This window comes from Xenopus laevis, chromosome 7S (assembly GCF_017654675.1).
Source record: "Xenopus laevis strain J_2021 chromosome 7S, Xenopus_laevis_v10.1, whole genome shotgun sequence".
In the NCBI taxonomy this organism is placed as follows: domain Eukaryota; kingdom Metazoa; phylum Chordata; class Amphibia; order Anura; family Pipidae; genus Xenopus; species Xenopus laevis.
This window is the reverse complement of record NC_054384.1, coordinates 96,370,856-96,392,536: the sequence shown is the minus strand read 5'-3', so window position 1 is coordinate 96,392,536 and position 21,681 is coordinate 96,370,856. Positions and strand designations below refer to the sequence as shown.

At 38.8% G+C, this 21,681-nt stretch overlaps 1 protein-coding gene across 4 annotated transcripts in view; it reads left to right on the top strand.

Moving 5' to 3' along the window:
- LOC108697259 (SH3 and multiple ankyrin repeat domains protein 1) overlaps positions 1-21,681 on the top strand; it is a 247,651-nt gene that overhangs the window by 85,912 nt on the left and 140,058 nt on the right. For all 4 annotated transcript variants that reach the window (XM_041571591.1, XM_041571590.1, XM_041571589.1 and 1 more), the window contains exon 2: positions 19,898-20,206. In XM_041571591.1, coding sequence (XP_041427525.1) covers positions 19,937-20,206 — 270 coding nt within the window. In that variant the 5' untranslated portion in view covers positions 19,898-19,936. The remainder of the gene's footprint in view (positions 1-19,897; positions 20,207-21,681) is intronic.

Sequence of the window (21,681 nt, the reverse complement as noted above, 5' to 3'; positions counted from 1 at the left end):
CCGTCTGACAATTCCTATCCACAGCAGTAAATGAAGGGAGAATTTCACTGCATACAGTCAGGTTTCTTATAAAAACGGTACACATTTTTTAATTAAAGTATAATGGAGATAGGTTTCTTATTCATTAAAGAAAGTAAAAATAGGATTTTATTTTTTTGTCTTTACATGCCCTTTAACTCCAGGAATGACACCAGTCCGTTTGGGGTACTTTGAAGTCACATATTTGGATGTCTTAAAAATGCAGCATTCACAGTCACCAAAATGTTTCTTTATGTCGTTGCCCTTTAGAGTTGATTGTGCATATGGATCATTTCTTAACTTTCCCTGCATTCGTATTCAATGGTGATACTATACTGCTTTGCCTCATCTGAATCACCTAGACATCAACCGAATGGCACCTCTAATTTTGATCACTAGGTGGTGGTGTTCTTTTGATGTGCATGGAGTATACAGTATAGCTCCCAGTCCCAAGCATGTATGCCCCTCTATAGATATCCATATTGTATATTGCAAAATGTACCTTCTGTTCATGCGAAATCCTTATAGACTAACTAGGTCATGTTTTTCTTTTAATTGGCTTTTTTATAGCCTCAAAGTATCTTTTACAAATGTAAGGATATTTATTATTTATACACTTGGCTTATTGTCCTGGAAGATGGGATAAACAGGCTTTGCAATTATAAAGTGTGGTGCTTTTTTGGTATTCTGCTGTTTCTCTGGCTATTCTCTGAATCTCCTAGCCTTGCATCTCTTAGCATTTCTAATGCCTGTCCTTGAATTAGCCTAGTTCTCTCCTATTTATTATACAGACCTATTTCTATTCCATAATTTTAACTGTTTGCAGCTTTCCCTAAACATGAGCACTGTAGTTGATGTTCTAATATCCACAGTGCTTCCCTAAGGGGGTTATTTATCAAAATCCAAAAATATCTCATTATTTTCCGAAATCTACTCCAACCAAATCTGCACGGGTTATTTCCCCTTATTTATCAGTACATTTTCCCGAAATTTCCTGTGCGGGAAATTTTTTTAAAAAATCATGAAAAATTAGAATCGTATAAATCTTTATGATTTTCTGCCCGAAAACAGATTTTTTTTTAGAATTTTTACCTGAAAACCACTAAATATTCGGATTAGTGCACGAATCCCAGTGCAGATCTGGCTATCTTCAGAACTTCTCCCTTTGATTTATATACAACCTCTGCAGGTCTCAGATGTGGGATTTTCGGTTTCTGACTTTTACCATACTTGGGGTGTAATTAATCCCGAAAAATTCGAGCTTCTTTATTTCGCTAAAAATTCGAATTTTATAGTAAATTTTTTAGAGTTTTTGGCATTCTGACTTTAATAAATAGCCCCCTTAGTGTTGCCAGGGCCTGGAGCATTACAGATTTCAATGGTCGCATTATTTTAACAAGTAGTGAATTCCATGGGAATTTCAAAACCTGAGACGAAGTCCATTTAATTTTTTAGAGCTGATTACTCTTGATATTTTAATTCATAGAAGTAAATAGCAGTTACAGATCTGCTGTTTGAGAGCAAACTTTTCATTGGATGCTGTGGGTTACTAGGCCTGGAGAAAAAGCCTAATCTTAATTATTATTGAAATTCCATGCATTTCTTGAATTTAGAGAAGGGGTCCTGTTGCAAGGTGTTTTTATGGCTTGTAGTTGGATATTGGGCCCCCTTACATGGGACCCTCTATTCATATGGGCCCATGTCAAATACCTCTGGTTTCTCTAAAACCACCCCTGTACAGGATAGGTGCACTCTAAGGGGGTTATTTACCAAAGTCCGGTTTTATCTCAAAATTTTCTGCTACAAACTCAGATCAAATCTGATGAGGTTTTTTTTATGATTTATTATTACATTTTCCTGAAAATTTGGTTTGTGGGAAAAAATAAGGTTTTCATGATTTTTTTCGAATTTTTCACCCGAAAACTCAGATTTCTTATGCTTTTTGCCCGAAAACTTCGGTGTATTGCATGAAACCCAGCGCACATCAAAAAAATCATTGGGACTTCTCCCATTGACTTATATGCCACTTCGACAGGTCTGAGATGCCGGATTTTCTGATTCGGACGTTTCCATCCTGGGGGTTTAATAAATTCCAAAAAATTTGTTATTTTTTAAAAGTCCGATTTTATAAGAAAAAAAATCAAAAAATTTTCTGGGATTTTTGCATTCGGAGTTTAGTAAATAACCCCCTAAGTATTACTGTGTGCAACTATTTGTACCTGCCACATACACTACTACTGTGTTAAACTGAATTCCTAACTAGTGATGGGCGAATTTGTCCAGTTTCGCCACGAAATTCACGAAATTGGCGAAAATTTGCGAACATTCCAGTTCCGGCATCGGAATAATTTGCGCCTGGTAAATAAATTCGCCCATCACTATTCTTATCTTGATTCCCATTAAATAGTCATGGCTGCCTCATTATTAAGTCATTACTAACTGGCCTATTTAACCTTCTCTCAACAAATTAGCTCAGACTTTCCATAACTCTCTGCGGTGTTTCCTTAATCATGTAAATGATCTGCCTGAATCATATAGCGATACACTGTAATTGGTAGTTTTTTCTGCTGCTGCTAAATAACGATATCTCGGTGCAAGGAGACATATAAAAGGCATATTACTATTAAAGCAAATATTGAATTCGAGAGTGCTGGGCGGTTAAAGGGTAAGTACATCATAGAAATCCACATTCTGAATGGTGTAGACATTGATGTTTTTTTTTTTTAAATGAATTAATTACTATAACTCCAATATTTCATAGAGCAAGTATAGGTATAGTCTACAGCCTATGAGCAGACATAGAAAGCAAATCCTGCTCTGAGAATGGCAATTGTGACCTCCATAGCTGGCTACACCCACAGTGATATAAGGAAACTGCCCTTCCTTATAAAGGGAAAATAAAAAGTGCTGTTATAGTGGTTCTTTAATGTCTGTGATTGATGGGGTCTCTGCAACATGGTTCTCATTCTTCCCAGCAAGTCCAGCAGTCATCCCTTGTTCTGGTATTGAAACAGTGTTTGAGCAGCTTATTAATCAACAACTCTGTATCTTTTTGCTTACTTCTAAACCAGTGGATCACGTTTTCAAAACCAATTCCCCCGTGGTCCTTTCATTGCAGGTTCTTTAATGAGCTGCATCGGGGCATTGGGGTGAGTGTGTTATTCTGTACCTTTCCTGGGAAAAAAAATCAGTTTTTCTTGCTACATAACCCAATAACCAGAAACTGTCAGTACCATAAGGACATAGCAAGGCTTAATTAGTGCATTTAAAGCAGAAACAGCTTTTGTCATCAGACAGGGAAGAGATTACTTCTCACCCAGAAAAAAAGGAGATGGAACAGCAAGAGGCAAATCAGAGCAGGCAGTATCTATAATATTCCCATGCTTGCAATTGTGATCTAGGGATTGTCAGCCTTTACTCTATAAGACTGTGATGCCGTTTGGTATTCTGCTGTTTCTGAATTTGTTAGCATCTCTGCAGTTTGCCCTAGATTTTATCCTATCCTATCTCCTAGCTGCTTCCTAGTCCTATTTCTAATAGGTTTTCTAACTGTGTGCAGCTGCACGTGATACCATTTTTTTTGCATAATGCCCTATGAGTGTGGATCCTGAATTATTTTATGGCAAGTTGATCAATCATCTGCTACTGAAGCAATTCTGCCCAATTACACCAGTGAAGAATTTCATATAAAAAGCAACACTGAGCATGCAAGGCATCATGGTAAGATTGCCTTGAAGGCATTAGAAATCTTTTTAAGAGACACTTGGCAGCTGCTATAGCAAAACATTCCACTTGCAGGTACTTAAAGGGATACTGTCATGGGAAAAAATGTTTTTTTGAAAATGCATCAGTTAATAGTGCTGCTCCAGCAGAATTCTGCACTGAAATCCCTTTTTCAAAAGAGCAAACTGATTTTTTTATACTTAATTTTGATATCTGACATGGGGCAGACACATTGTCAGTCTCCCAGGTACTTTCAGTCTTGTGATTTGTTCTCTGATAATCTTCAGTCACTCTTTACTGCTGTCCTGCAAGTTGATATCACCCTCCTACCCCCCCCCCCATCAGCCCATCAGCAGAACAATGAAAAGGTAACCAGATAACAGCTCCCTGATTGATATAAGAACAACACTCAATAGTTAAAATCCAGGTCCCACTGAGACACCTTCAGTTACATTGAGTAGAAGAAGCAATAGCCTGCCATAAAGCAGTTCCATAGTGCAGCACTGGCTCTTTCTGAAAGCACATGAGCAGGTAAAATGACCTGAGATGGCGCCTACACATCAATATTACAACTAAAAGAAAACTACACTTATTGGTTCAGGAATTAAATTTTACATGGTAGAGTTAATTATTTGCAATGTAAACAGTGTAATTTAGAAATAAAAACTACACCATAAAACTAATACTTAGTCTCTTAATGTATTTTGTGTGGTGCCAGTATAAACTAAGGGTTATTTGAAAAGCCCAGTTGTGCCAGGGTCATATGAAAGATGGGTGTTTTGGCTTCTCTGTATTACCACCAAGGTATCAAAAAGAAAGGAACTGGAAAAGCATTAGGGTACCTTGGAGTAGATACCAGAAATATCTGCAACTCTGTAGAAGCAATGAAACACCACTCCTCCAGGTGGTGTTGCATTGATCTGTAGTTCTAAAACAACTGGACTTGAAGACATTTCACTACTCATCGGAGCAGCTTCTTCAGTTCAACTGACTGGGGTGGGAAGACCTTGACATATAAACTCTTCCACTAATCCAATCACAATGGCACATTGTAACTCTTCAGAGAGGTGACATCTGAAATTCACAGAGGTGTTGATTCTGTGTAGTTACTGTGATAGAATTACCAATGTGTCATGCACAACCTGGATGAATGAAAATCTTCTCAGTCATTGATCTGTAGAGTCGTCTCATAGAATTTAATAAGAATTTAACTGCATTGAGATCTGGTTACCAGGTTAGTCATGCACTATGACTTGCACTGTCTCCATGCTCAGCATAAAAGGCTATGGTGGCTTGTGAATGGAAGCATGGGCAGTTTTAGGGTTGGGATGTCCATCTACTAATCACCCTATTAACAGTCAACCATGAGTAGCTGTATCAATTCCTTTTATAGCAGCAAGGAGATGCTAGGCATGTATCCTTGGCCTGTAATGTACGGGGGCATCAACTGCTCTTCTAGGAAGCAGAACTAAAATGTAATTAGCAAGTCATTTCCAATTGTTTGGATTCAGTCAAGATTTTCTTGAAGTCTACTGGAATACATAGCAGTTATGAAGTAATCTAGGGTGAATGATAATATACTGGTCTGAATACTCCAGGTCCTTATGTCATTGGTTCCCATACCTTGGGGCTGCAGCATTGTCAGGTGGGGCTCAGCCTGGAGGCCTGTTAGGGGGAAATTTGGGAAGAATGATTCTTTGCTCTCCTAGGTACACATAGAAGTCCATCTTGATAACTCGGGTAAAAGTAATTGCTGTCTTAGATGTTCTTGGAATTCTAAAGGTGGCCATACACGGGAGATAAAGCTGCCGATATCGGTCGTTTAGCCTCCGGCGGGTCTTTCTGATCAATATCTGGACACAATATAGATCAGGAAGGTTTGATTTTTCTCCTGAACGACCCGTCAGAGCCCATTGCGCTCGTCGTAATCCGATCATTTGGCCATAAGGCCAACGTTCAGATTACCCCTGATATAGCCAAATAGTGGATTTGGTGCATCCCTAGTCCTTAGCTTTTTAAAAAATAAAATTCTCTTGTAATTTTAAAACCTGTGAGTGTGGTTCTTAATGAATGGAGATTATTCATTGATCCTGCACCCAGACATATGAACTATTTTTTTCTAGAGTGCCGGCATCTCGAAGATTTGATGAAATATATAAATGTATCTGTATTGAACAGGTATGATTAATGCGTATGTAGTATTTTTATCTCCGTATTGCATCCAGAAAGCCACAAATTCAGCAGCAACGGTCTTTTCAATTAACACTTGCTAAAGGTAAATTTTGTAAAGGTAAATACGATGGAGTAATGATGAATGCAAGAATATATCACAAAAAAAAAAGTGATATAAAGTTAAAATAATAGACCGATGCAGGGGTTTTGAACTTCAGATGCACGTGAGCAGTAGAGTAAAATCAGAACGAAGATGAGGAGACAGGAGAGAAGATGGTGATCACTAGAATTCTTCCCGGGGCTGGCGTGTTTCTCTCTTTTAGTTTCTCATAAAATAGGCAAACTTGAGGTCAATCTCCCAGAATCTTGTTTTACTTTGCAAGATATTATTATTGACAAGTGGAGAATAAAGCAATACATTTTTAACTATTCTGCCAGTTTGATAGGACCTGCATGACTGGGACTGGGCAAAATGCCCATTTGTAGAACAAGCCTTATGTTAGGCAACAGCTCTGTAGCAAAGTGTCACTGGGAATGACTTTGCTTTATCGGCGTCTGTGCTTCAGTTCAGATTAACTTGGAGGTGGGAGCGCACTCTAAAAAAAGAGAAATTCAAAAAGGTTAATGTAACCAGACAAGATGCTTGTCATTTCGAGGCCTGGAGAAGCGCTCCTGCCTCAAAGTCCTTGCTCTAGCAGATGGCAAACCATACTGACATGTTCCTTAAAGAGGTTCAAATGTTCCGTTGGCTCAGCACCACGACCCTTCTGGTAACACAGCAGCTCTGCTCATTCTAATGGATAAACTGTTTCCTTTGCTTCAATAATTCTTTTTCATGATGCCCAGTGATGTTTTTTTTTTAATAGGGCAGGAAACTTTTGTCCTTATAAAGTTAATTATATTGGTACCATGGAAAGTGGAGCAGCTGTCCCAAAGCTGCATGGATGTTTCTGGGACAAACTACTACAAAAATAATAAGTAAATTGGCATGGCCTTGCATGTCACATAAACTGGGTCAAAGTTAAACCGCTGAGATGACCCGACAATTGTGGAGGTAGTTACAGTTCATGCTCTTTGCATAGTTCCTTGGAATAGTTAGGCTGTGGTTTAGAAGTACAAACAGTAGTTTTAGGCTGGTGCTAAAGCCCCAAGAAAAAAAGAGGATTATGAGGCTGCGTTATTTCTATGAAATATGGCCTTTCTGATGCTATTGCACTACTACACCCAGAAGCTGTGCTTCAACAACAAATAAAAAGAGTGTCTTACAACAGTTTTCCTTCCTGTATCTGCTATATCCCAGTCATTTCCAATAGACTCTTACTACCTGCTATCCTATAGCCACAGTCCCTTCCCAGAGACTATTATCCCACTGCTACTATAGACACCATCTCTCCCTACTATACCTGCTATCCCACAGTCACACTCCCTTCCCAGAGACTATTATCCACTGTTACTATAGACACCATCTCTCCCTACTATACCTGCTATCCCACAGTCACACTCCCTTCCCAGAGACTATTATCCACTGTTACTATAGGCACCATCTCTCCCTACTATACCTGCTATCCCACAGTCACACTCCTTCCCAGAGACTATTATCCCACTGTTACTATAGGCACCATCTCTCCCTACTATACCTGCTATCCCACAGTCACACTCCCTTCCCAGATACTATTATCTCACTGTTACTATAGGCACCATCTCTCCCTACTATACCTGCTATCCCACAGTCACACTCCCTTCCCAAGACTATTATCCCACTGCTACTATAGGAACCATCTTTCCCTACTATACTGTACCTGCTATCCCACAGTCACACTCCCTTCCCAGAGACTATTATCCCACTGTTACTATAGGCACCATCTCTCCCTACTATACCTGCTATCCCACAGTCACACTCCCTTCCCAGAGACTATTATCCCACTGTTACTATAGGCACCATCTCTCCCTACTATACCTGCTATCCCACAGCCACAGTCCCTTCCCAGAGACTATTATCCCACTGTTACTATAGATACCATCTCTCCCTACTATACCTGCTATCCCACAGTCACACTCCCTTCCCAGAGACTATTATCCCACTGTTACTATAGGCACCATCTCTCCCTACTATACCTGCTATCCCACAGTCACACTCCCTTCCCAGAGACTATTATCCCACTGTTACTATAGGCACCATCTCTCCCTACTATACCTGCTATCCCACAGTCACACTCCCTTCCCAGAGACTATTATCCACTGTTACTATAGATACCATCTCTCCCTACTATACCTGCTATCCCACAGTCCCCTCCCAGAGACTATTATCCACTGTTACTATAGGCACCATCTCTCCCTACTATACCTGCTATCCCACAGTCGCACTCCCTTCCCAGAGACTATTATCCACTGTTACTATAGGCACCATCTCTCCCTACTATACCTGCTATCCCACAGTCCCCTCCCAGAGACTATTATCCACTGTTACTATAGGCACCATCTCTCCCTACTATACCTGCTATCCCACAGTCACACTCCCTTCCCAGAGATTATAATCCCCACTGCTACTACAGGCATATTCTCTGCCTATATTACATACAATAGTTAAATTGTAAGATCCGCGGGGCCGGGATCTCCTTTCTCTTGTTTCTTTCACCCTTTGACCTTTATCTATATTGCAGCTGTACTTTGTGCTTATTTTTCTTATTGTAAAGACTCACAACTGTTTTTAGTAATTTACTGTTCTGCTGTTCAGCCCTTCCAACATTCAGTAATTAGCCAAAGACTCACATTGACTATTAGTTTATATTGTCCCTTTAAAACCACAATCCAGTACTTTATTTGCCATAGGAGATACAGAAGAGTAATAAAAATAATGGGAATGCAGTGCTGAAAAGCCTGAATTATTAATAATATCATTGATAGGCTCTGAATGGCTGCATATTCTATTCACTCCACATATACAGTATTTAAACACATGCTGTTTTTCTGCCTAGGTAACACAGACATTAGAATAAAATAGCATGCTAGTTGCTGAAACAACAAGTGTATACTTCAGAGAACGAGCAGATTTGCTCATTGAACCAAGGTTGCATTTATAATTACATCAACCACTTCATAGGATTTTTAGATTTTAGAAATTACAGTTCCTAGAATACTGTATATAGATACAATGCATTGCTTATCAGTAATTATATACTATTATATAAATATTATATGAGTCCTAGACTTGTAAACCCCCCTTTAAAACAATATATATTTCCTGGATAAGCCCACAGGTGGGCCAGTTGGTAGCGCAGGAGGATTTCAAATCCCCCCAATTAATGTAAAAAAAAAAATAATGTTGAAAAGCAGGTCTCTAAGTTGTAAACAGCAGTTTCAGCAAGTACAAAAATTCTATATCTTGGTTCAGGGACTCTGAGACTTTTAGATAATATAACACCAGGTACAATGTTTGCTCCAAGTATACTAATCCACAGAAACCAATCAGATCTCTTATTGCACACAGGGGGCCAATGGCATTAGTTACTGATTGGATTCTATAAATGTGGCACCAGGTCTAGTAGAGGTCTAGTAGTTGGCCACAGGGGGTCACCATCTTGTAACTTTGTTAAACATCTTTGCAAGACCAAGACTGTGCACATGCTCAGTGTGGTCTGGGCTGCTTAGGGATCATCATAAATTATCAACACAAGTCAAATAATATCTGACAGAAGCCGATACAACAAGACTGATTAATAATCAGAATATGCAGACTGCACTGGGTCCTGTGTTGTCATGTAATCTAATGTGGATTTTATAGTTTTTGTATTGTTTAATACAAACTTTCTCCAACTCTGCAGAACCAGTGGTTGCAGCAAACTAACCCTTTAATGAGAATCCCAGTTTATCTGTTTAAATTTGGCTCAATGATCTTTGTCTCTGTCAGTGGAGTTGGAAACAGTAAAGGAGATGCAAAGGCAAAAATAAAATCCAATACGAATCTCTACACAGTCACCGACTAAAGGGAAACAAATAAAGCTGCTTGAGTTCTGGAAAGTAAGGGGGGAGGGGCTCCCCCTGCTGTTCGTAAGTATGATTGTTTCCCTGCAGAGCAGTTAGGGACCGTGTGAAGTTTCCTATCCACAGCAGTCAGAGCAAGTAAAACAAAGGGAGAATTTCAATGCATACAGTCAGGTTCCTTATAAAAACAGTACACATTTTTTAATTAAGTATATTGGAGATAGGTTTCTTTTTCATTACAGAAAGTAAAAATGGGATTTTATTTTTTTGTCTTTACATCCCCTTTAAGTAATTAAAAATGGAGTTCAGGGGAGATGATCTTCCGGTAATTCAGAGCTTTCTGGATAACGCATAGTAAACAATTGGATATTTGCTTTCAGATGGGGGACCAGTCAGTCTTTTTTGCTAATTGGTTGCTATAGGTTCTGAGGCCTTATTTGCTGCCTTTATTACATTACTCTTCAAGTTAATAGATTGGTTGCAAATTTGTATCTGCAATTACATTGCCTTGGCAGTACCTTTATTTGACCTGTGTTTTCTGTAGTTAATATCCGTGTAATAAAATGAGTGTCATCTGCCATCCTCTATAGGTATGATATCAGTTGTAGCCTGGTTAAAGATGCCAAGTATCAGGGAACAATGTTCACAAATGCCTAAAGCAGCTTGTCCTTGTGAATGTGGCGGCATTTTGCTGCTATGGTGTCTAGTGGTCAGCTGTGTAATTGAGCTTTATTGCAGAGGACCTACTCCGGCTTCAAGAGTTGAGCTCCAGGGCATCAGTTATGATGTGTTTTCAGCTAATAGCATCAATGCTGATCTGCAAAAAGACACACTATACGATATCTTATTTTAGCAAGGCACCAAGCCAGTGGCAATAATTGATTCCCTCAACATCTGCCTTGATATATATCACAGGTTCCTTCTTGATGCATTTCAGCAAAAAACTGTGCTTGTCATCCTATGAGCATTAGTCAAAGCAATGGTAATGCAAAGATACTGGCTGCCTTTTACTGCAAACTTCAATTATGAGGCTGAGAGTGAGAACTACTAGTGATGGGTGAATTTATTCGCCAGGCGCAAATTCACGGCGAATTCCCGCGATTCGCCGACGGCGAATAAATTCATGAAACCGACGTGAAAATTCACCGGCTTAAAAAAAATGGACGCTGGCGCAATTTTGCCAAAAACGGAGGCTGAGGTCCAAAAAAACGGATGCCGCCGTCAAAAAAGAGACGCCGGCACTGTTTCGTAAATTTTTCGTGAAACGCCAAAAATTTGCTCATCACTAAGAACTACCTAAATAAAGGAAACATCTACACAACGTTCCAGAATGCTCTACAAAAAAACGTATTATCTACTTTATGTCAGTGACATTCTCATTGGACGATATAAGGTTCTGTCTGCTCAGGTTACAAAAAAGGGTTTTTATTTATGTGTCAGTAGTAACTTTCACTATCACCACTTCGACACATGAGTGTGAAACTGCATATTTATAAAGCTGCAAAAACCTGTCGTTGAAGTCAGAAAGATGTTTCGTATTATTTGAGGCCACAGTAATGGAAGTTTATGTAGCGTAGTAAAAGGTTGCTCTAATACGATTATTATTATTATTTTTTTAGCAGCACTTCAACAACTCTGACAAAATTATTGATGTGTAAAAAATTCATTACTTTGCATAGAATTTCATCCTTCTCCCCTAAAAAGTAATGAGATTTTGCCAGGTTTGGAGTTAATTTTAACAATATAATGGTCGAAGACTAGGGCATGTCAAGGTTCTTTAATTATGTCAAAGTGAGAAAAAGCAGTGTATGTTGTATTAAAGGCATACTGAGTTCCAAAATCCTAAGAAAGTTGAAGTTTTAGAAACAGGACAAGGCCTTTGAAGATTTGTCTTCATGTGGACTTTTGAGTGGTGGTGGATCTTCATCTACATCTTGGATCTTTTGTTACATTCTATCCTATGACTCTGTGGAGTCTTGAGATTGACACACCATCACTTGTTTCTTATAGTATTACCGTTGGTTTGGTTGGCATCCATAAACCAGGATTTTTCCTCCCTGTTCATTATCTTTTCATGCACAATACTGCATGAAAATAGATGTGCTTTGCTTTGCATGTTGAACCTCTGCACTGGCATTACAGATGAGAAGTACCTACAGTTGCTCACAAAATAACCTTTTTCCCTTTGGTACCGGCTCACATATTCCTTCTGAAGCTAATTCAGCAGTCTGCATCACTCTATGGGGCAGATTTACTAAAGGGCGAAGTTGCTAACGCTAGGGACTTTTTGCCAGTGTTGCCAACCAAAGGGACATTGCCAATTTACTAACAGGCGCAGGTGCCAATTCGCTAGAGAACAGGACAGTCGCTAGCGTTCATTCTCACTCTATCGACAGGCGACTTTTCGCTCTGGCGAATGATTGTTACTCCGCAAGTGCAGATTTTACGGAACGTTACCTCTTTCGCTAGAGTTGACTTTGCCACCTCAGATCAGACAGAGCTAGATCTTCCTCAATCTTCTGTCACTTACATCATATCCTGTGTGCCGAAAATGCATTTCCAAAATGATTTTTCCTTCTTTGAAACGGAATTGCCTGCAAAAGTCCTGACTTAAACTTTTTTTGGCTGACCAACTTTTTTTGGGTAAACGATTTTCTCCACACATTTCATAACATATGGAACATTCATTTTTTCATGTGAAGGGCATTATATTAACGCTCTTGTCTTTATTTAGGTGGTAACTTCAAACATTTGCACCAACATTTATAATAAAGACATCGATACAACTTTAAATTACCTGCCGTACGCAAATTGAACTAAGCGCAAGATCGCTATGGAATTTTCGCTAGGCACAAATGAACGCTAGTGCATCTTAATGAAATGCTCACACTGCCGAAGTAACACTAGCAAAAAGACACCAGAGTTCGGCGCCCAGGGCTCAACATTCCCATATTGGTAGCGAATTTGCGCCTGGCAAAGTGGTGCGATGTGTGCGAAGCGTTCGCTGGCGACATTTTGCCCTTTAGTAAATCTGCCCTATGTCTTGCCAAACATGTTCCAGAAGTTATCACTCTGTTATCAGCTCTGAATTGTTGAGCTTTCTTTCTCGGTCACATAGTTGAGGAATGGAGAGCATTTCAAAGCATTTTCTATGAAATATTATTATCTGGGATATGGGATATTGCTTGATTAATTAGGCACATCTTTACACGGCTTCCAGGACACCTTTGCCCTCAAGAACTCCTTTTTTGGCCTTCATATCTAGTATAACTGGTATAATAGTCTACTCATGAAGTGTCATGGAATGGTATATAGTATAGAGTGTAAGGAAGATATTGACAGGCTGTTATCCCCACTGCAAAGTCAGCCTGATTACTCCCAACTAGTGATGGGCGAATTTGTCCCGTTTCGCTTCACCATGAAATGGGCACCGGCGTCAAAGATGATGCCAGTGCCCATTAAAGTCACGAATTCGCCACAAATTCGTGCCTGCCAAACAAATTCGCCCATTATTACTCCTAACTCTTCAGATGATGCTTGTGGGAACTAGATTTCTTATCTGGTCTATTAAAGTGTAAAGCTCCCCATAGACGTGACGATTCTTCTTGCCGAACGACCGATTTTAGGGAAGTCCGACCAATCCTTCGAAATTATCGTGCGGTTACTGGGATTCGAACGATCGTACATTTACGATTTTTCGGCCGACATCTGTCACGAAATTGATCGGCCAGGTCAAAACATCTTTGTCGGTCCCAGTGCAATCTATCTATGTTTGCAGGGCCAAGCAGGCAGCTCCCCTTTGTTTTCCTGGCAAATTGGTCTTTTTAGTTGAATTCGTACAATTGTACGATCGTTCCGAGAAGATCGTGGTCTCACGATGAGGATCTGATCTTTTAAAAATCTCAACATCTATGGCCAGCTTAATTCTGTCCCCTTGCAAGCATTTTTTTCCAGAGAGAACAACCCCAACATTGACAGTCTATCTTCTATCCCTCTTACCAGTTTAGCTGTGTGTATCTGCACAATATCCTTCTTAAGAACTTGAGCCCAAAACAGCACTGCATACTCCAGGTGAGGCCTTACCAGGGACCCATAAAGAGGCAAAAGGCAAAATTGTGTTTTCATCCCTTGAGTTAATGTCCTTTTTTTAAATTTATAATGGCGGACAATGCAGACTTCTGGGAGAAAATATCAACAACTGGCTGATTAGGACCATTCCCATTAGTACTTTGTAACCTGCCATATATATAAATGGCTGCATATTTTGCCTAGAGCATGACAGATTAGAAGTGTGACAGTTGCATTATATAGAACATTGCTCTTTAATTAATGTAACCAAAAAACATGCTTGTCAGAATAGATAGTCAGTGTCCTCTGATCTCTAACTAGTGGGACAGAAGTAATTTGGTGATCTTTATTACAATTTATCGCTCCACACTTGCTTAACACGTTTACATAAGTAATCGGAACAGTCAGACTTTATTGCATTGATCTCTAGATTACTCTGTGTGAGATTGTATGCTAGCAAAAAAAAAAAAAAAGCCAATTTCATAGACTATTTTAGTAGTATTGGCCATGCAGAGACCATGGTTTGGGTTGTCTAAGTGATGATCAGAAGATAAATTTGGTTTTTATATGTGGATAACATTTTTTTTTTTTTGGTAGCATTTTTCTGTTTATTTGAATTATGTTAAAATATAAACTATATTATATAATCTCTGCATTTTGTCCAACATATGCTCCTGGAGAAACCATTGGCAAATTAAACTGTCTGTCCAGACATACCAATGGTATCTAATAAGATATAATAAGATCACAGTATAGTCTATCAAGACTGCCTTTCTGATCCGACCCATGCATAGCAATGGTTGAGCAAATTGTAGCCTTGAAGAGGAAGACACAGCGTGCTTGCACTTTCTGTATGTATTGCTCACCTGACCAATTCAGGAGACTTTGCCACTAATTCCACTTTAAACTCCATAGGAGATATTGCTTGTCCAAGCTGACCCAAGCAGCCACGGAGTTTAGCTTCAACAACAGCAGGATGGCTACTGGTAAAACATCACTGGAGAAACACATATTGATAAAGACATAAGGATAAACACTCAGGATAGACTTAAAGTTTTTCTATAGTTTTGGTGCACATTTCAAATACTCTTGCAAATATAAAAGAAATAAGGAAGAACGTTCCAATGAATGCTGAACTGAATATGTTTCGAGACAAATCCAATTATCGATATAATGTGCCAGTTTAGGAGCACATGGAGAGATTGGCAGATGCTCATTCGCTCCATGACTAATGACTTGCTGTTCATCACGAAATGATGAAGAATACACATTTCCCTAAATGTACAAGATGTGATCGTTAGCAGATGCAGCTACAATTAAATTTGGAACATTCAGGGAAATAGGCAATGAACTTTACAGAGGGACAGAACACAATTGGCGTATCAGATGTAGATTGTTATATTGTACTTTTGCTGTGTTTCAGGAGATATGAAGCATGAGGCATACTGGCATACTAATTGGGCTGAATCAAATGAATGTGTGGAATAATGTGCAGAAAAAAATACATTGCGACATACAGTTTTAGACCATAAGATGGTTATGCACACACTAGGTTAAGTCTGTATAGTTTAGATTAGACTGGACATGGCATAACAGAATTGGACATGCAGGACGGAATGAGTTATAACATTTCCTATAAAGAGCATAGATAGTGCTGGATAGGATGGTTCAGCAAGTAAAAGACAGTAGAAGATCAACAGGCTTTGCATAATGTTTAAATCAAATGTTTTTGCTAAATTAGACGGATTGCTCTAGTTGAACTCCAGTTTCTTCACCATGTGTTAGATGTAGATTTTACCTGTTGAAGGGTAAAAGGATGAAGGTGGACATTATGTATGTTGTTGTCCAAGAGCAAACTTTATTTAATTGTTTTGGACAATCAGTTGTGTGCACCCTGGTAACCTTGTGTGTAGTCAAAATGACCACAGATAAAACGTTTTAGAATTGCCAGCCATACCTAAACCCATATAGAGCCAGGTAGCATTGACAATTTGTATTCTTAGTCCCTTATTTTAGTTTATCTTTAGCCACCTGATGAGGCAATTTGCAGAGACTGGGTCAGATTGCCCCACTTATCAATGCCTCTTCACATCAGAAGATACAAAAAGACAGAGGCTACTGCAGCCTCTTAGATCCATAAACATTTACTCATTTTGGTCACCAACACTACCAGTGAATAAACATTATGGGGCCCATTTACTTAGTTCGAGTGAAGGAATAGAGGAAAAATAGTTTGAATTTCGAATGGTTTTTTTGGCTACTTCGACCATCGAATGGGCTACTTCGACCTTCGACTACGACCTTCGACTTTGAATCGAACGTTTCGGACTAAAAATCGTTCGAAGTACTGTCTCTTTAAAAAATTCTTCGACCCCCTAGTTCGCCACCTAAAACCTACTGAGGCCAATGTTAGCTTAGGTCCCCATAGGCTTCCTAACAATTTTCTGATCGAAGAAATATCCTTCGATCGATGGATTAAAATCCTTCGAATCGTTTGATTCGAAGGATTTAATCGTTCGATCAAACGATTATTCCTTCGATCGTAGGAATAGCGGTAAATCCTTCGACTTCGATATTCGAAGTCGAAGGATTTTACTTAGACGGTCGAATATCGAGTGTTAATTAACCCTCGATATTCGACCCTAGGTAAATGTGCCCCTATTTATCCATGTTGAAGAACCAAATCAGACATCACACAAGTCAGTTGGGTATACTGACTATTTTTTCTTTTTCTGATTAAGTCTGGGTGAAGCACAGAACACCTTTAAGGAATAGTTCAGTGTGAAAATAAAAACTGGATAAATAGATAGTCTGTGCAAAATAAAAAATGTTTCTAATATAGTTAGTTAGCAAAAAATGTAATGTATAAAGGCTGGAGTGATTTGATGTGTAACATATCAGTCAGAACTGCTTTTCAGCTCTCTTGGTTTACACTGACTGGTTACCCTGATTACCAGGCAGTAACCAATCAGAGACTTGAGAGGGGGGGGCACATGGGTCATACCTGTTGCTTTTGAATCTGAGCTGAATTATGAGGATCAATTGCAAACTCACTGAACAGTTATGTCCCATGTGGCCCCCCTTCAAGTCACTGACTAACTCAGAGTTAGAGAGCTGAAAAGCAGGAAGTAGTGTTCTGGCTATTATGTTACACATCCAGTCACTCCAGCCTTTATACATTACATTTTTGGCTAACTAACTATATTAGAGATATTTCTTTTATTTTGTACAGCCTATTTATGTACCCAATTTTTATTTTCACACTGAACTATTCCTTTAAAGGGAGTGAGGACAAAGTTTTCAGTTCATTGTGTAGACTATTTGATTGTATCCTGACCATTGCCAGTGTATGAATATCTTCTGCAGTACAATGGCCAGCCTGGTGGACATGGACAAATATAGTAGATATAGATCCATGAATCTTCCATGCCTAGAATACAGCAGAAATAAAGGAAAGAAGGTTTCACCAGAAATAGACGGCGTTCTTTCTCAATTTTATTTTTACAAGGTAGTGATGAATGGCTTATTAGTGATTATTAGTGATGGGCGAATCTGTCCCGTTTTGCCAAATAATTTGCGAAACGGCAAAAAAATTCCCTGAACCTGAAAAATTCCCTGAACCTGAAACGTATTGAAGTCAATGGGCGTCAAAATAATTTTGACGCGCCACAATTTTTGATGCCATCGAAAATTTTTATATGCACGACTATTTTGTCCAAATGCATTAAAGTCAATGGGTGTCAGAATAATGTTGACCCGCTGCAATTTTTATGCGCATGCCAGTTTTGACGCGCAACAAATTTTTTTTTTGTTGCGTCAGATTTTTCACAGACGCAGTTTCGCGAAAACATTTGTGGGTGGCGAAACAAAGAAATTCACCGCAAATCCATGCCTGGTGAATTTATTCGGCCATCACTAGCTATTATCACTAATAACAATAATATTTCCATTTCAAGATAACAGTTTTTGTTCTTTGCAGAGGAGAGAAAACAATGCACCAACCTGTAAGATTTTCACACTATTTCTCCTCATCATATTTGGACAACTACATTTGCCTAATCCATTTTGGCTATTGTTGTTTCTAAGAAACCATTTTAGTGGTATTGCAATTTGGGTATATCTGATGTATACAATAAAATATTTGTAACTTATTACACAAAATATTCTGTCCTTTCTGTATTGATCTACATTTTACTGCCAGTGTGCTCCTCTGATACTGTTGGGGCCAAAGTTAATTGCCTTTCTCCCCTGCCATAAAATCCTGCAGATACAGTAAATAAGAATACCTTGGTTTGGGAGAGAGGCATTAATCAAAATGGTTTTAGAGAACATACAACTAAGCAATTTCCTACAAATGATCCTTGTTATAGGGAATCGGGTAGATTCGCTTGAATTCTGAAGCAAGGCCAACTTGTTCAGTCATATCGATGCCTGAGTACTGATTAGCTATGCTGGAAAGCTAGAGAGATTTCCATGTGAACACTGTACTACCACAATATACATAAATAAATGTATATATGCAGTATAAAATGAGTAATTAGAATTTAATTTGATGATAGATCATTTTTAAATTTTATATTACATTCATTTTTAATCTTGTTTTCTCAGTAACCCCCTCCCCCTATAAATTCTGCAGTTGCACATTGATATTGCTTTAACAACATAGGCCTTAATCTAATGGTTTTATCTCAGCAGAAAGTCCTTTGGACTTGCACTTTCAATAAATATAATATTCCTTTTTAATTACTTGGTACTGGAATCATAATTATTCTCTCCAGTTGGACCGCAAAAAGTCTGACCAAATATGAACCTGAAACATAATTTGTAATGATGGGCGAATTTATTCGGCAGGCGCGAATTCTCAGCGAATTCCCGCGATTCGCGCGTGGCAAATAAATTCGTGAAACAGCAGCGAAAAAAAATGGATGCCAGCGTCCAAAAAACGGTGTCAAAAACGAGACTCTGGCGCCATTTCGCCAATTTTTGCCGTTTCACGAATCTCGCGGGAAATTTGTGAATTTTTCGGCGAAACGCCCCAAATTCGCCCGTCACTACTAATTTGCATGTTCAGATGTGAGCAACATCTTAACAATTTATTTATGTGATTAAAAAAAGAAGATTCACCTTCAGAGAGCTGGTGTATTAAAGTCACATAGGGGTTGACTTTAAGGGGGTTATTTATCAAAGTCCGAATTTATCACAACATTTTCTGATACAAACTCCAATCAAATCCGCTCAGGTTTTTAACACTTATTTATTACATTTTCCCATAAATTTGCTTTGGGGGAAAAAATCAGATGTTCGTGATTATTATACTTTTTGCCGGAAAACTCAGAAAACTTCGTGGTATTGCACGGAACCCATCGCACATCAAAAAATCATTGCAACTTTTCCCATTGACTTATATGCAACCTCAACAGGTCTGAGATGCTGGATTTTCAGAATCAGACTTTTCTATCCTCGGGGTTTCATAAATTCCGAAAAATGTGTGATTTTTTAAAAGTCAGATTTTATAAAAAAAAATTTTTTTTCATTCATTCAGAGTTTAGTAAATGACCCCCTAAGGGTTTAAAGGTTCAGCTGAACAATCTCACTCCAAACCCAATAAGAAGTACCGTACCAGAAATCGAGTCCCAAATAGTGGATATAATATTTATATTTTGAGGCTCCTCTGTTTCTGGTATTGTTTGTAGGTTAGGCACCCTACAAACAATATGGAGATGTCCGCTCCCTTATGCTGAAGGCTTGGGGCAGAACACCTGAGCCTCCTCATCTACTTGGTGAGTCTTTCTAAAAAGAAATGTTTGGATGATGATACTATATCCTCTGTTTTTTGGTGTCCATCTATTTTTGAAAAAATAGGGGTAACTGATTTTTTGTTTTTGGGGACTGTAATCAAGGTATTTTCTAATCATGATTCTTTCATCCCTTCCAGCTGGCCCTGTAATGCTGCTGTGGTTTTGCCTTCCTGACAATGCCCCAGAGTCCTGTGTCAAGCGAGGAGGAGAGGAGGAGCATCTCCAGGTACCCTGGGGAAGAATCAGACTCAGACAGTTCCAGAGAGGACCCTGTCCCTGGAGGAAAAAACAATCCAACTTCTGGCACCAGCAATATTGTCCCTAAGCCTATTTCATTATCTTCAGTAGCTGCAAGAAGAATAAAAGAAAGATCCATGTCGGTTCCAGACGACGCCCATTTCAGCATGATGGTCTTCCGTATTGGAATTCCTGACCTGCATCAAACAGTAAGCATGCAATGTTCCATTAGGTTTGTTTTGCATATGGTTAGGAATTATATGTAGAGCATAGATTAAGACAATGAATGTCTTTGTATCTATACATGTGAATGGTGACTCCTTTCACATACGTTTTGCCCAACCCATGGCTCATCAGCTGTGATTGTGCTACAATTACCAACACCCTCCATGGGTCCAAAGGACTCACGAAATTCAAGAAACTGGCCCTGTCTCCGTTTGCTGACTTGCAAAGACCAACTCCATTTAGCGAGTTATCAGTAACAGTCAGTGTTTGACAGGGATTTAACAATAGAGGAAGCAGAGTACTAAGGTCCTGTGGGGGCAATTATAATTTTGCTATAAGTCTGCCAAATAAATCAATTAGTGATGGTAATTTGTTTCTAATTGAGTCACTTAATGCATATCTAATAACATTCTTTCTCTCTGCCAGCAATGAATCACTAACACCATAAATATATCCTGGTTACCACAGCAATTCGTTTTATAGAACTTCAACATTGCACTCTATTTGGTTCATCTGCTGCTTTTCCAGTTATGATCCAAATGTCACATGCACCATTATAATATATATATATATAATATACTATATATATATATATATATATATATATATATATATATATATATATATATATATATATATATATATATATAAAGGGGGGCCTTTATAATTATAAAGATATACTATTGCTTATCTTGCTTATTAGACCCCATGTATCAGACATTGGATTGATCTTTCACTTTTCTCTTTTCCCTAAGAAAATAAATGTTGTCCTTCTGTGGCCATATTGCCCTTCTATACCTGCTCTGGCACAGTCTTAGGGGCCGATTCACTAAGCTCGAGTGAAGGATTCGAATGAAAAATACTTCGAATTTCGAAGTATTTTTTGGGTACTTCGACCATCGAATGGGCTACTTCGACCTTCGACTACGACCTTCGACTTCGATTCGAACGAAAAATCGTTCGACTATTCGACCATTCGATAGTCGAAGTACTTTCCCTTTAAAAAAAACTTCGACCCCCTACTTCGGCAGATAAAACCTACCGAAGTCAATGTTAGCCTATGGGGAAGGTCCCCATAGGCTTGCTAAACTTTTTATGATCGAAGGATTTTCCTTCGATCGTTGGATTAAAATCCTTCGAATCGTTTGATTCAAAGGATTTAATCGTTCGATCGAACGAAAAATCCTTCGATCGATCGGACGAACGTTTAGCGCTAAATCCTTCGACTTCGATATTCGAAGTCGAAGGATTTCAATTCGAGGGTCGAATTTCGAAGTATTTTTTACTTCGAAATTCGACCCTTAGTGAATCTGCCCCTTACTGTAGGACCCAGTATAATATCCACTATTAACACCCCAAAAAGCTAGCTTTAGTTTGATCCTTCGTCATCATAATTTCTTCTTGGTTTCCCCTTTAAATTATTCGTGGATAGCAATGAGATGAGGAAATCATTCCAGAA